Here is a 14766-nt window from a genome sequence, read left to right on the forward strand (position 1 = left end):
AGAATGGTATGAAGCGTAGTGTCTCTTTAGAGTTTTGAATTTGCAGAGTCAACTTTCAGAAAGCTATCTCATCTAGGTACTTCGTACACAATTAGGATTTACTGCTGCAAATGTTTGCCCTTAGTAATTGCTTTGTGATCCAAACAGGTAGGCTTTCGGTAGGTGGGGTTAACTGAAAGAAAGTAGCAGTTTTGTACTCAACATGACTTTAAAACACACAAACAATAACAAAACTCAGGACTTTTTATTAAACAGTTAATATTAACTGTTAATATTGTCAGCCACTAGAATTTGAAATAATTATATAAGATTAGATCAAGATTTAGAGAAATGAAAGTAATTAAGTGCCTCTTTCTCTACTCCTGAACTGCTATAATTTATTCTAACATAGTCTTCCTTTGCTGGAGAAGTAATTATTCTGAGTCACTTTTTAACTGGCTTCTAATGCATTTGTAACCACAATCCTTTGCTGATGCACTTATTGGCTGTCAGCCACTTCTCCGTCAGAGGACGTTCACTCTGCTTTAACCATAAGGCATACCTTTATTTGATCTTCTTAGCATTCTTTCTTCCCCCATTTTGGAGCTTTAAAACTTTTTTATACACCAAGACTATGAAACATTTTTCAACTAAAAAACTGCTTTTTCTTGTGACCCACAATCCCAACACATTATTGGGGGCTGGGGAAAAAGCAATTAGAACAAGCCTCTCTCAAAAGTAGTCACTTGTTTTACCTTCTTTCTACACACAGATACCCAATTATGAAAGTATAATTTACAATTCATCTTTCTCTACTCTAGATTTCTTTATTGCTTTCTGTTCTTTTTCATCTATTTCTGGTCTTTAATCAAGTTTATTACTGGTACCAAATTCTTTCTAAAAAGTATTATTATTATTCTCATTAGCAGTCTTCCCACTCATGTCCAGAGGTTTACAGACTCATTTCTTTTTGATCACCTTAAGTGATTCGTGCTATCGAAGAATCTCTTGGGATTCTATCAAAGGAAGGTCATCAGAATCCATAACACGCTTGGAAAAAGTTGAAGTACTTAAGGATCATATTATGGACATTGTCATTGATAAATACTCTGTGTATTGTAATCCTCTGCTTAATATAACCACTTATCTTAGATCCTGATTCATCGAGTAGACCATATGGAGCAGAAGTGTTTATGAAGGGAACAGATTTGGAAGTTACTTCCTCCTAGCAATAAAGTGGTTATAAACCTTGGGATCATAGAAAGCTTATTCACAGAAAGCTTTGGATTCATCAACATCTATTTTTTATACAGTTTTATTGAGGTATTAATTACATTAAGTATACAATTTTCAATTTTTAGTAAATTTACCAAGCTCTGCACCCATTACCACAGTGTAGTTTTAGAACATTTTCATCACCCCAGTAAGATCCCTTGTGCCCATTTGCAGTTAGTTCCCATTCTCACCCCAAGCTCCAGTTCGCCACTAATCACTTTGTCTCTATAGATTTGCCTTTTCTGGACATTTCATTTAAATTGGATCATACAATATGTGATCTTTTGTGTCTAGCTTCTTTCACTTCATCTGTTTCTTCTGATGGTGTCTGCCAAATTGATATATCATTCATAAGCTCCCAATCCCAGACAGTCTTTTCAACTTATTTAGTTTCAGGGTTTTGTTGTTCTCTCCCGCTGCTTCATCCTCTTCTCTTATAGTTTTATCAATTTTTCTGTATCTTCCTTTGTAGATTCTTGTAGAATTTCAATCTTCCACATATATGTATCTAGTAAGCGTCCAATCAGGGCACAGAAACCACACAGTAATTGGAATAGAGAAAGTTTGATATAAAGAATTGTTAACTATAATGGGAGATGGAAGTAATGGGAGACTGGCTCATAAGGAGTAAAGAGATCTCGAAAGAATACAGGAATAGCAGATAGAGGCAGCAGTCACTATCCCTACGGCTGAGATAGAGCACCCAGGGAAGGAACAAATGTAGAAGAGAGCCACACACATCCCTAAGGCTGAGATCGAGGACTCCTGGCTCACTGGATGGTGGAGAAGTTCTCTGAAGCTGCAGAGCTGTTCTGAGAGAGCGCCAGGGGATGCTATCCACGGAGGTGCCATGCCAATGGCCCTTACCAGGAAACCATTCTCTGGGGTGCTGGAGGAGGCTGCCCCCAGGGAGGTGCTGTGACTCAGAACTCAAGGGGTACCAGGGGGTGTGGTTCATGGGAGGTGCCAGGCCTGTGGCACTTGCTGAGAAGTTTTCCCAGGAGGTGCCAAGAAAAGCCGTTTATGAGAAGTACTACTAATGGCATTCTGCTGCAAAGTTGCCTGAAGGCGTGCTTCCCCAAGGGAAAGTCACGTACCTTACAGGAGTCCGCCTAGAGGAGCATGCCAGAACCAGCAAGAGAAACCCCTTCCTTCTCCAGTGTCCCTCCAGTGCCCTCTACTGACAAAGCTTAACATTGCGCCAGTTGGAGAAGGACCACTGTTTGCAAGTCCAGCTGCATTATCACAGAGCAGACAAAAAGAAGGGCACGGTTTAGAGCTGAAAGGCAGTAAATTGATAACTGGCACAATATGTAAAGAGGAAATTTTGTGAACTATATTTTCTGACAAGTTTTTAAATTATATCCAATTCAAGGTAATCAGTTGCTTCTCCCCACCTTCTCCTTTTTAATCAAATTTTTTTCTCCTTTTAAAACAAGAATAGTTGTGGTTCTCCATTTTAAAGTGTTTCATCTTGGCTTAGCGGTTACAGAAAATTCACTGGAGTTGGATTTCCAGCTGTGTTGGGTATCATCTTCTCTGCTAGAAGGAAAGCAGGATGGAAACCAACATCAAACTAGCCAGTAAATTCTGAAGTTGACTCTCTTCCTGTGCCTCATTTATTTTGTTTAAAAATTTGCAAATTTGCTAGGGTGCCAATGTTTTAACCAGTTCTTCCCTGATCATCCCAATACCAATGTCTGGACATGCAAAAATTCTTATAACATGTCATTATTTTTGTTGCGTTGTGTTTTTTTAGATTTTTGAACTTTTTTCAGTCTGTAGTAATAACCTTATCCTATCTAAAGCATCAAAAGCATTAGTTCTCTTAGGAAAAAAATACTTGTTTTTATACAAAAAAATCAATGTAAAGTTTCATAATTATGTTAACTTCCACTTGGAAGGCGAGATTCTCAGACATCTTTCTAAAGTGCTCTGATTTCGAGTACACTTAATTCATCCAGTTGAATAGCTTCCTCCTCTCTCTTTACTCCTTAATTATCTGTCTTAGACCCTGGCCTACTTTTATCCAGATCCTCAACTAGTGTTCGAACCACATTAACTTAATCATTTGCTTGAACTGACTAGAGAGTCAGCAGGTTGCAGCAAAGGCTCAGTACCCACAGGGCCTTCATGGTACTTGACTAGTGTCAGGTGTCATGTCCCTTTTGGTATCAGATGCTGCCTCTCCCTCTCCACTCCTGGGCTAAGATCCTCACATCCAAAACTCTGTGGTCTTCCACACTCTTAGAAGTATGCATGATTGGCTAGGAAGTCCCTGCCACCTACCTCAACCTCATTGCACCTCTGGTAAAAAAGAAGAAACATGATAAAGTATGACTTGACTATGTTTTCCAAAGAGAAGAGAATGATTTTTTTCCTCTCAAAGAAAAAAAAAACTTTCTGTGAACGTGAAGAACGGCTTTATAGTTTTTATGAAGACAATGGTTTCCTTAGCAACCATGAATTATCAACCACCTCTCCTCTCTGATGTGCAGTGTTTTTTTAACAGCCTGGCCCTAAAGTAACAACATTGGTTAGCTCTTTATTCAAGGATATCTGTCTAAGATTTTCCTCTCATTTTTCCTTTTTTATCACTCCCAAACAGGCTGAAATTTGCTTTTTGCTTTTAGGCAATTAATCATTCATTTAAGAAATATTTTCCAAAAACCTATTACATTCAAAGCACTCTGAGGGCTACAAGGACAAGGCAAGACTTATGTAAATCCAAGGCAGTATAAGTATTATGCAAATAAATGTTGCAAACCAAATGGTCTAGGAGGATCTGGTTTACTATTGCCTAGAATTTTTTTCTTTTCTCAAATAGCACTATTTAGAATGAAATAGACAGTTAACAGTGTGTTGGGATCTGGATTTTGGTGGTGCAAGTTCAAACAGAAAATATGGTATACGTGAACTTCTTTATTGTTAAATAAAATAGGATTTGTTAATTACTAGTCAAAAATTTTTTTGCTGTCTTAAATTTTTCTGTGCTTAGAGAGCATATGAAAACTGACAGATTTCAATTCTGTTCTCTTATTTGTGTATATAGCTTTGAAGACATTGATTTGTCAGGAATATTATTTGAGAATATATGTGTATACAGAGCCCTGTGTTAAGTATTTTAGGTCCAGATAAAAGAATTAGACACAATCTCATTTGCTCACAAGGAGATTTTATTAATCTAGTGGTACATACAAAAAATATATATACAGAGGAAACGTGAAGAACAATTGAGCTACTCATGGCCAAGTGCAGAGTGATGTCATGTAAGCTCAACACTCTATTTGAGGGGCTCAAATGCAGTAGATTGATCATTGTGTAGGTTTAATTAGGAAAAGAAGGTCTTTTCTCTTATCGCTAGGTATTGAAGGAAGTGAGGGATGAGACTTGCCAGAACAGTCTTTTTTTTCATGACTTGAATAGGTTCTATCTGCCTTTCTTGAACATGATTGCTGTTTTTCACATTCTCCCCATCAGAAGCATTTGGGTAGACGAGGTCTCTGGAGGTTCAGGCATATCACTATTAGAAATCCTCTTCAAAATTCTTTATCAGAAATAGGCTTTGGAAAGTCTGCCATAGTTTTCTGTAATTATGCCTGAGAGTTCTACAGTAAAGATCATGTTGAATATCTCCATGAAAATTTGTTGGTTACCAGGCATCTCCAGGGAGTTGCCAAGCCATAGAGAATTTCTTTTCTTCCCTGTGCCACCAGACAGGAAAGAAATCTTTCCATGAAGCTTTTTTAAGGGTATAGAGGACTTCTCACATTCAGGAGTAATAGCAATAGTGGTGAGACGTTAGAAGCAAAGTTCCAATTCCACATACATTTAATGAGTAACCTCTGCGATCCAAGTTCTGTGTTAGGTGCTGGTTCTGATATAAAAAAGAGCTAGAGAGAATTCTCGCCTCTGAGAGTTTATCATTTAAGAGGGCTTGCAATTTAGAGAATGAAGGAGAGATTGGAGTCATTTATTTTGTGTTTCTGGTTGGTAGAGGATGTGTCCCCTTGTGCCTTAGGATGCTTCCTTTTCTCATTCACTGTCTTGCACCAAATCTGAGTTTGTGTTTCCACCTGGATTTGTAGCCACTCTGACCTTCTCAGTACTATGCATAGTGTCACTAATTCAGCCTGGTTGTGACTTGAACAGAGCCAAACTATACATTGTATGTAGGGCTTCACCTGGACTCTGCTCCTTATCCCACATAGAATGCAGCAGCTAGCTGCCACCCTGAGTGCTTAGCTGGCAATTGCTTGGAATGATTTCCATTATTATCTCTTACTTCTTCCCTTTCCATTTCCTGCTCCTCTTATCTCTGGTTTCCATTTAGATGCTGACATCAGAAGGAACACAGCCTCAAACAGCAAATCCATCATTTCCTCCCAATCCTTGTAAGTACCTTTTTTTAAAAAAAAATAAAACCTTGGAGTATGTGGAGTAGCAAACCCAGTTCTTGGCATATAGATGAGAAAGGCCATGCATGGATGAGGCCATCCAAATTCACAAAGAGGGAAGGTTAAAGTCATGGGCCTGCCTGATGGTGACATGCCCAGGGAAAAAGAGCAGAAGATCATTGGTTCAAACGGGGTGAGCTCTGGTGGAGGCAAAGCTCACAGTGTGGATTGTTCCTTGCTCTCCTGATTCTGATTATACCAGAGGCCCCCAGAAGATCAGATCTCAAAAGAGAGAGCAATGATCATGATTTCTGATTATGAAATCAAATTGAACAGGTTCTGCAGTGTGGACTCAGTGAGGGGAAATAGTAGCTCATTTGGGAGCAACAATAGCCCTTTATAGACCACAAGGCAGTTTTACTCACTTTATTTTGTAAACAGGTGTTATAATCCCCATTTTGCAATTAAAGAAACTGAAGTGTAGAGAAAGACAGTGAATACAGAATCGTTACCTAGCAGTGCCATGTAATGCTAGTAAGTGAGATTTAAGCCTAAGTCTTAGGACTATAAGACCAGTATATTTTCATTGTGCACATGTATCTGAAGATAATGAGAGAAGAGGCTGAGCAGAGTGTGGGTGCTGCCAGTGTTGTCTCAGCTCAGAAGTCACTGCGAATGGTATCAGACCCTGAAGGGAAGGATTCCATCTTCCCGTCATTTCTTTATGCTCAGCCTTCCCTGCATCTCTCCTTCCCAGCTCCCACTGCTTCCTCCACTCCACATCCGCTGAGGCAGTGGCCATGGGGCTCCTGAAGCAGTTTGAGGGGATGCAGCTCCCAGCCGCCTCGGAGCTAGAGTGGCTAGTTCCAGAGCATGATGCCCCTCAGAAGGTAGACTCTTCAGCTTATTTTCTCCACCCACTGTCCAAGCACAGGAGGCTGTGAGCCTTTCTGATATTGTTCTCCTTTGTCACATGTCCCCACTCTAGAATGAACCTATGTGTTTCCTTCCTTACTCACAGAAGCTGTTCATTACAAATATGTTGAATGAATGAAGGCGTACTTGCCTAGGTTTTCCCTAGCAATTGTCAAAACAGGAGATAATGGCTCCTTCACCGTCCTTATTCCACACGACTGCCCCCTAGACCAAAGGTGGAACTCCTGTGTTGTGACCACCTTTGAGACACTGAAAAAGTGAATTGTTCAGATTCTTCTTTGCTCTGCAGTTGAGTAAGGCATGAAGCACCCTGGCGTACCAAGGGTCTTGGGATGGGTTCAGGGACAGCATCAGCAATGGGTACCACCTCACTGGGATGCTGTTTCTGTTCCTTTTTCTTCTTGGAACCCAAGCTTTCACTTCCAGTACCCTGGTGACTTATGGTTTGTTTCAAGGGCCAAGGTTCCCTGAAGCCTTTACCTGTGGTGTTCCTGAAATGTCTTTCATTAACTATGCTTCTATCATGGCCGGAGGGTCAAGCATATGTGTTCCCCTGGACTGTCCATGTCCCATCACCCTGTGCTTTTCTCCTGCAGCTCCTGCCCATCCCTGACTCACTGCCCATCTCACCAGATGACGGGCAGCACGCTGATATCTACAAGCTGCGTATTCGTGTTCGTGGCAACCTGGAGTGGGCCCCACCCCGGCCTCAGATAATATTTAATGTTCATCCAGCCCCAACGTGAGTAGCCAGTATCTATGCCCTTTGGAAAATGAATACATCCTCTTTGGATTATCAGGGCTGTCTCCTCACCCTCTTGTCTCTGCCTCCAGCTGTACCTCCCACACAATTCTGTTCATTTAAAGGCAGAGGGAGAGCACTATCCATCTTGTCCTCAAGTCTTACTCTTAATCCTCCCATTCCTTCCCAGACGTGACTGTTTTATCACTGACCTTCCCAACCTGTCACCTTCCTCCCAGTAGTTTTCTGAGCTTACTGGTTTTTCTTCTCTTAAGATGGATGGACGCTTTTCTTTCCTATTGTTCTCTCCTTTTTACTCTTTCTCATCTCTTACATTTGTACAGCAAGTGTGGTTCATTGTTGGGGAGAGTCACTACCTAGACCTAAATTCTAACCTTATACATCCTCGGTTTGAATAGTTTCTCCCAACAGGTTCATTTTGTACAACTCTAAAAAAATAGGTGGATTCCCTTATCTTCCCATATTTAACAAGAGCCCTATGTTTGTACCCTCATCCTTTACGTCTCAGAGGCTGCCAATCCCCTCTCCTTCCCCTTTCCTCAGGAGGAAAATTGCTGTGGCCAAGCAGAATTACCGCTGTGCAGGATGTGGCATCCGGACTGACCCTGGTGAGCATCTTCTCTGACCCCCATATTGCCTCCAGTGGTTTACTCTCTTGCACACTTGGGAGAGGGGCTGATCAGAAAGATAGTAAGAGGAGGTGACAGAGCAAAACTAGGGAAAGAGAAAGAAGGGGCCTGGACTTAGAAGGTAGGACTAGGCAAGATCACTGGCAGTCAGAGGGGAATTGTTTCTGGGAGCACATTGCCAGAATTCTATACTGGGGAAAATTGGACACTTTCGGTCAGGTTTTTGGAGGCTGGATCTTACCAACTCTGGCAGGGTTTGTTTCCTCAGTGGCCTTCAGATTGGGACACAGAAACCATAGGCCCCACCATGTGGGTTTCTGCCAGCTTTGAGAGCTCAAATAGAGGTGGCTGGAGCCCACTGGCCATCCCTTCCTGCTCTTTCAAAAGGAACAGCAGAGCTGCTTCACCAGCTTATAGATGGGAGAGCCACGTCTGACCTTTGACTTTCTGGTTTTTCCAGATTATATTAAGCGGCTGCGGTACTGTGAGTACTTGGGCAAGTACTTCTGTCAGTGCTGCCACGAGAATGCCCAGATGGTCATCCCCAGCCGGGTTTTGCGCAAGTGGGACTTCAGCAAGTACTATGTCAGCAATTTCTCCAAGGACCTGCTCATTAAGATCTGGAACGATCCTCTCTTCAATGTGCAGGACATCAACAGTGCCCTCTATAGGAAGGTCAAGCTGCTCAATCAAGTTCGGGTAAGACCCTTGAAAAGGCCTCATCATAGATTACCCTTCTCATCCCCTTATCCCCTCTTTCTGTTCATACAGGCTTTCCCAAGATCACCGCACTTCTCTTTGTCACCACGTCAGAGCTATAACCATCTCATCATTCACACTTTCTCTATACACTTTGTTAATCTCTTGCCACTTCCCAAGTATCTATCTAGTTAGAGTCTCAAACCTGGCAATGGCAGCTCTGAAGCTGTAGATAGCACTCGATGGCAAAAGCCAAAATATTACTGAATGGAGAATAGGGTATCAGGTGGGAAATTCCAATTCTGGGTTTCTCAGCGGCTCCCAGCTGTGTATGTGATTTGGGCAGACTGACCTAACAGAGGGGCCTTCCCTGCCTGGAGGTCACTTTGAAGCAAGTTGTTGAGTTATAGGTGTAGAGAACAGTCTGGCTCTGGCTGTTGCATGCAGAGCTTCCAGACCCACAGGGTTTAAATGTACTTGTTGTTCTAACAATTGTTTCTCTCTTCTTCTTACCCCCTCTTACCTGCCACCGCCACCCCCCCACCCCCCCACCAATGTCTTTTTCTTCAGCTGCTACGGATCCAGCTGTATCACATGAAGAACATGTTCAAGACATGCCGACTGGCCAAAGAGTAAGTCTTGTGTGGAGCCCAGAGGCCTCTGGCTGGGTTAATGTCTCTGAAAGAAACATTCTGGCAGTTGGCCCTTGTTATGTGAAGGAGAGTAGGGGAATCGTGCAGAAAATTCCAGAAATGGTAAATGAGAAGCCTATAGCAGTAACTGTGTCTGTATCCTTCTCTCTGAAAGGGGAAATTTGGTTATTCTATCCAGGGCAGGCCTACCACTCTTTGCAAATTGGTAGAATCACTCTGCAGAGTAAAAGTCACTTTTGCCATCCAGACTCCTGGTAGTGTGGGAGGGCTAGGTGGTCTGGAACACCTAGGCTGGCTCAGTGTTGACCATCCTCGTTAGCTCTGCCTGGGGCCCTTCCCTTCCCTATCCTGCTTCTGGATAGAGATCCTTCTCTGATGTGCCTCACAAGGTGTTCATTCTCTGCTCCCACCTGCTTCCTCTCATTTCCTGTAGGCTTCTGGATGCCTTTGACACAGTTCCGGGCCACCTGACAGAGGATCTCCACCTATACTCGCTGAATGACCTGACTGCAACCAGGAAGGGGGAGCTGGGGCCCCGGCTTGCTGAGCTCACCAGGGCGGGGGCTGCCCATGTAGAGCGATGCATGGTAAAAGAAAGTCTCGCTTTAGCATGCAACTGGGCTCTTTCTTAGGGATACGGGGAGTGGAGTGGACCCAGGGTTCTTGCCATTCAGTTCTGAGGAGTTGAAAGAGAGAAACTGGACAGGGTTGCTCTTCCCTGGGTTGGTGAACAGCTAAATCATTCAGATCTAAAGAACCTAGAATTAGACGAGGATTTGGTGCTGGCATTGGTCATGGGTAACGGGCAGGACTAAGCAAGCCTTTGCTATAGAATTGTCATGACATGAGAGGAGAACCTTGAATTAGAGTCTGGAGAGGGACTGGGTCTTGGCTTTCTCATTTTCAATCACTGTGACCAAAGGAAGTACTTTGCCCTCTGAGATAAGCCTCAATTTTCTTGTCTTTAAAATGAAGATAATAAATAATAGCTACTATCCTTTCTTCTCAGTTTTTGAGGATTGATGAAATAGTTTATGTGAAAGCATTTTGTAAACTTTAAGTATTCTATAGACGCAAGATATTATTGTTCTTGATATACCCAACATGCCAGAAATTTAGTAATTCCATTCTTACAATTTCCCATCTTAGAATATGTCCAGTTTGTATTCTTGTGACAGTCCCAAAAGTAGAGCTTAAAATGAGACATGTATAGAGACCCTGTGTAGCGGGGGGAATTGGAAGACTTGACTATGGTCTGACTCAAGGCTAGGTGTTATTTGGGAGAAATATCCTCGCCTTCACATTTTATCTTAATTGGCTATGGTTCCTATTTCAAAATAAGATCATTACCCAGACTGGAATTTTGTCTTTAGGAAGAAGCCCTTTGTGGCACGTCCGTCCTTCTTTTCATCTCTTCATTGAGAGCCACTCTCGTGGTTGGAGTTTCTCAAACTCATGCCTCTCCTGTGTCCACCTTAAAGCTTTGTCTAACTCTGCCCAGCCTTGCCCCAGTTTAGCTATCATACTTCTAAGTCCAGCTGGGATCTCTTCCCAGGAGGCAGGAGAACCCCTGAGAGCCCATTCAAGTCTTATTTATATGCTGCCCTCCCCTCACTTGTGTTCACGCTGTTGTGCCAGCTCCTGGTGTGCTGCCTCTCATTTTGCTGCCTGTCCCTTTCCTCTGCAGCTCTGCCAAGCCAAGGGCTTCATCTGTGAGTTCTGTCAGAATGAGGATGACATCATCTTTCCTTTTGAGCTCCATAAGTGCCGGACCTGTGAAGGTGAGGGCTGGTGCCAGGTGTGGAGTGGGCAAACAAGCCTGAACACAAAGCTAATTTATTTCCCTTCAGCCACCCCTATTAGTAAGAGTTTGGTTTGATTCAGCAACTCCCTGTGTTTCACCACAGGCACACCGAGCAACGGTGGTGGGAAGGGGCTGTGGCAGTGACTTCCAACTTGAGATGAAAAATATTATTCTCTTCTCTCTCATCTTCCCAACCTGCAGAGTGTAAAGCATGTTACCATAAAGCTTGTTTCAAGTCTGGGACCTGTCCTCGGTGTGAGCGGCTCCAGGCCCGGCGGGAGTTGCTGGCCAAGCAGAGCCTGGAGTCCTACATGTCAGACTACGAGGAGGAACCCACTGAAGCCTTGGCCCTAGAGGCCACCGTCCTAGAGACCACCTGAAGAAAGCACATTAAGCCCTCTTTCTAGGGGCTAGAGTCACACTAGACTGTGCAGAACTGAGCCACCCTTTTAAGGACTTTCCCCACTTGAGTTGTTTTTTTTTTTTTTGAATTATTATCATTATTATTTTTTATGACTTGTCTAGAGTCCATGTATAGTCAACCTTTGTTAGGTTGATGGGGTCCAGCCTGTGGTGACAATTTGTGGGTACCAAGTATTTCCATCAGAACTGACACATGGGTCCTTAAGTGAAGCTTCTAGTACCTCTGTCAGAGGGATGGACAGTGGGACCCAATTCTTTCATCCATGGCCTTCTCCACTTAGACCAGATCTGGTTTCAGCTGCATCTCAAGTGTCATTTCCAGTTTTACTTTGTTTTAGTTCTGGAGCTTCTGAGCCAGGCCATTCTCAACCAACTCACTTCTCCTTTGCTGCTGAAACAGGAGGATGGAGTTTTCTCTCCAAATCCTGAAATAGGGTCAGACTGTGCCCTGAGGAGAAGCAGCAGAGAATTGGACTACATTGTGGGCATTCTGTCCGGCTTATTTAGGTATTTTTAAGGCCATAAAAACAACATTATTACTACCTTGGAATCCTCAGAGACCTCAAGGAGGCAGCCATGACTTCTTCGTTTGAAATATTCTAGGCATAGTGATGTCGCAAGCTGACTTTCTTTATCCACCCTGGTGAGCTTGAAGCAAAGAACAGAACTGATGCTTAGGCCAGGCGCATTCATAGCCTTACACCAAGCATAGGTGAGGCTATAGCTCTGTTGCTTAAGGAGCATTTATTCAGTCAGAGGAGCTGCTGCCCACCTCTTAGGTGATAAGGTCCCTTCTAGTCAACCTGTCTCTGGGGCAGCTATAATCTTTCAAGCTCAGGCAAGTCCCTGATGCCATCCTAAATTGAGACCAGAAACCCCATTAGCCATCTTATTAGCGGGTCTCTTGCCACTGTGTCCTCTGTTAGATGGTCATTGTGGTTCTGAGTAAAAGGAAAACCCAACTCCATTCTTTCTCTCCCCTTCTTGCAGTAGAGCTGGGACCCTCCCTGATGGCTGATGTCTTGCCTTGGTTTCTTTCATCAAAGTTGGGGAAAAAGCTTCCTGCTATTAGTAGTGTTAGAGAACTTGACAACTTGTGGATGTGAGTGTGAATGTTCCTGTGTTCTTGGGATAACAAGAGCCTTCATGCCTATTATGCACTTAACTCTTTAGCCTGGTGATATTCGTATGTTCAGTCATTCTTTTTCATAGTACTAATTTTAACACACCTACCCCCTTTTTTTTAAATATGTGTTTTGATGGGAAAAGTTTTTGATGGGACCGTGTATATGTTTGTGGTGTTCTTTAAGTTGCTGTAGCTCCTGACCTCTATGTAAAACACTGGTCAGGGTCGCTGCTCCGAGAGCCGGCAGCTCTGTGAACAAAAGCCCACGGCATTTTTGTTCTGAGACTGACTTCTTCCTGTGTACCTGTCTTTCCATAGTTAGTTGCTAGTAGAAAAAACTTGGTGTGGGCACTGCCCTAGGAAGCTGAACAGAAAGTTGCACGTGGTTGGTGGAAGCTGATGAGTGCCTGGGCTGGAGGCAACCAGGAGGCTCACGGGAAGTAGAGGGGCAGTAAGGTAATGGCCAGAGCTGAGGCTCCACCAGGGCAGGAGCAGGGAGGAATTGGCCCATGGCGTTGGTCCCTCTCTGTCAGACTGGGATCTGAAGCTGCATCAGGCTGGAAGACCCTGAGGCTGCTCTCCCTTCAGTTCAGAGGGGAGGCTCTGAAAGCCAAGGCCTCTAGCCCAGCCCAGTTTCGAAGGGCCGACTAGAAGCTCCCTTGTCCTTTAAGGAGCTTTGGGAATGACCCCACAAAACTCAAGTCTTACTAAGGGTTAGGCCTCAGATTCAGACAGGGGTTTGTAAAAAATGGTGATCTCTACTTCCAGTTTTGGTTTAAATTACAAATCCAACTCCTTACTCCAAGTCAGTACACTGGAGGAGAGATGTACTCTCATTATTGTCCTGCCTGTTTCATATTAGCAGAGGAACAAAAGATGGAAAATGCTGACAGTTTCTAAAGCTGAACTCAACGATCTTACATGCTCCTTGTTTTTCACTTATTTTTCTCCACCTCCGCCACTCCATCCTTTTTGATTGCATATCTGTTTTAGTGACCCTGACAGTCTGCTGTCATCACTGTCCAAATACCCATTTGTTTATTTATTTATTTGAGAGTAAGAGGAGAGAGGAAAGAGGATGGGATGTTTTGAAAGCACTTTGTAACTTACCAGTATCTGAAAATCCCCTGCTATTGTGGGGAAAAGCTTTGAATGCACTGAAGAGAGTTCCTTCTGAATGAAATGAGAGGGAAGAAGTGTTCTTTTTTATAAATAAAGGGAAAAAAAGTTTGCTTACAAGGTGGAGACAAGATTCAAGACATAGCAGAAGAGTGGAAAGTAAATATTTTCCACTTAAATGAGGCTGTTACTGACTTTCTCTACCAAGGCTTTAGAGCTTCTGTTGATTTAATATAAGAGGAGCAAGAGTCTAAATAGAGATATTCTGTGTGTGTACAACTTGTGTTCTGAACTGGATTTCTACTTGCTGTAATTCATACATAGCCTGACAGTTCATTGTCATCTTTAATAAACTATGGAAATGAAATTCTGCCTTTTATTTGCCTGCCTTGACTATGAGGAAGTAGTACTGAGTGTCTACTGTAAAGCAGGCATGTCTGAAAATTCAGAAGGTTTCTGTGTTATAATGCAAAGAAAAGTGGACCTTACAAGTCGGGAAAAGTGGGTTGGAATGCTTCATCACTGACTTGCTATATGACCTTGAGCAGATCACTTCTGAATTTTTGTTTCTTCATGTATACAGTCTTTGTGGCCCATAGTCCTTTCCAGTTCGTGGGTGTGCCTTACCCAGCCCCTTGGTGTAACTGTCTCTTAAAGTGCCGTAAATCTTCCTCTCCATAACATCTGAATTGTCTTAGATGCTTCAGTTCCCACTTCTATGAACAACTGGCTCTGAGTTTCTTTTACGCTCCTGGCCCACTGGAGCTCCAGCCCCACCCTGCAACTTTCTGAACATTTCCTCTTCGATGTCCTTTGGTCGTCTCCAACCAATGTATCTAAAACTAACATAAATATCATATTTCCCCAAACCTAACCATTAGTCACCCCAGTTTGAAAATTTAGTTGTCTTCCTCTCGGAGTCAAGTGACATGTTCAGCTAGTAAAGCATTACCTCCTTCCACC

The 14766-nt window shown here is 43.1% G+C and overlaps 1 protein-coding gene across 4 annotated transcripts in view; it reads left to right on the forward strand.

The window, feature by feature from the left end:
* RUBCN (rubicon autophagy regulator) overlaps positions 1 to 14334 on the forward strand; it is a 58835-nt gene extending 44501 nt beyond the window's left edge. For 2 of the 4 annotated variants that reach the window (XM_058555993.1, XM_058555994.1), the window contains exons 13-21: positions 5588 to 5648; positions 6409 to 6541; positions 7184 to 7329; positions 7894 to 7958; positions 8440 to 8678; positions 9249 to 9310; positions 9765 to 9918; positions 11019 to 11112; positions 11337 to 14334. In XM_058555993.1, the coding sequence (XP_058411976.1) occupies positions 5588 to 5648; positions 6409 to 6541; positions 7184 to 7329; positions 7894 to 7958; positions 8440 to 8678; positions 9249 to 9310; positions 9765 to 9918; positions 11019 to 11112; positions 11337 to 11515 (1133 nt within the window). In that variant the 3' untranslated portion in view covers positions 11516 to 14334. The remainder of the gene's footprint in view (positions 1 to 5587; positions 5649 to 6408; positions 6542 to 7183; positions 7330 to 7893; positions 7959 to 8439; positions 8679 to 9248; positions 9311 to 9764; positions 9919 to 11018; positions 11113 to 11336) is intronic. The other 2 variants (XM_058555995.1, XM_058555996.1) reach the window with 1 other exon arrangement.
* The last annotated feature ends 432 nt before the right edge of the window (positions 14335 to 14766 follow it).

This window comes from Diceros bicornis, chromosome 15 (assembly GCF_020826845.1).
Source record: "Diceros bicornis minor isolate mBicDic1 chromosome 15, mDicBic1.mat.cur, whole genome shotgun sequence".
Classification (NCBI taxonomy): Eukaryota; Metazoa; Chordata; class Mammalia; order Perissodactyla; family Rhinocerotidae; genus Diceros; species Diceros bicornis.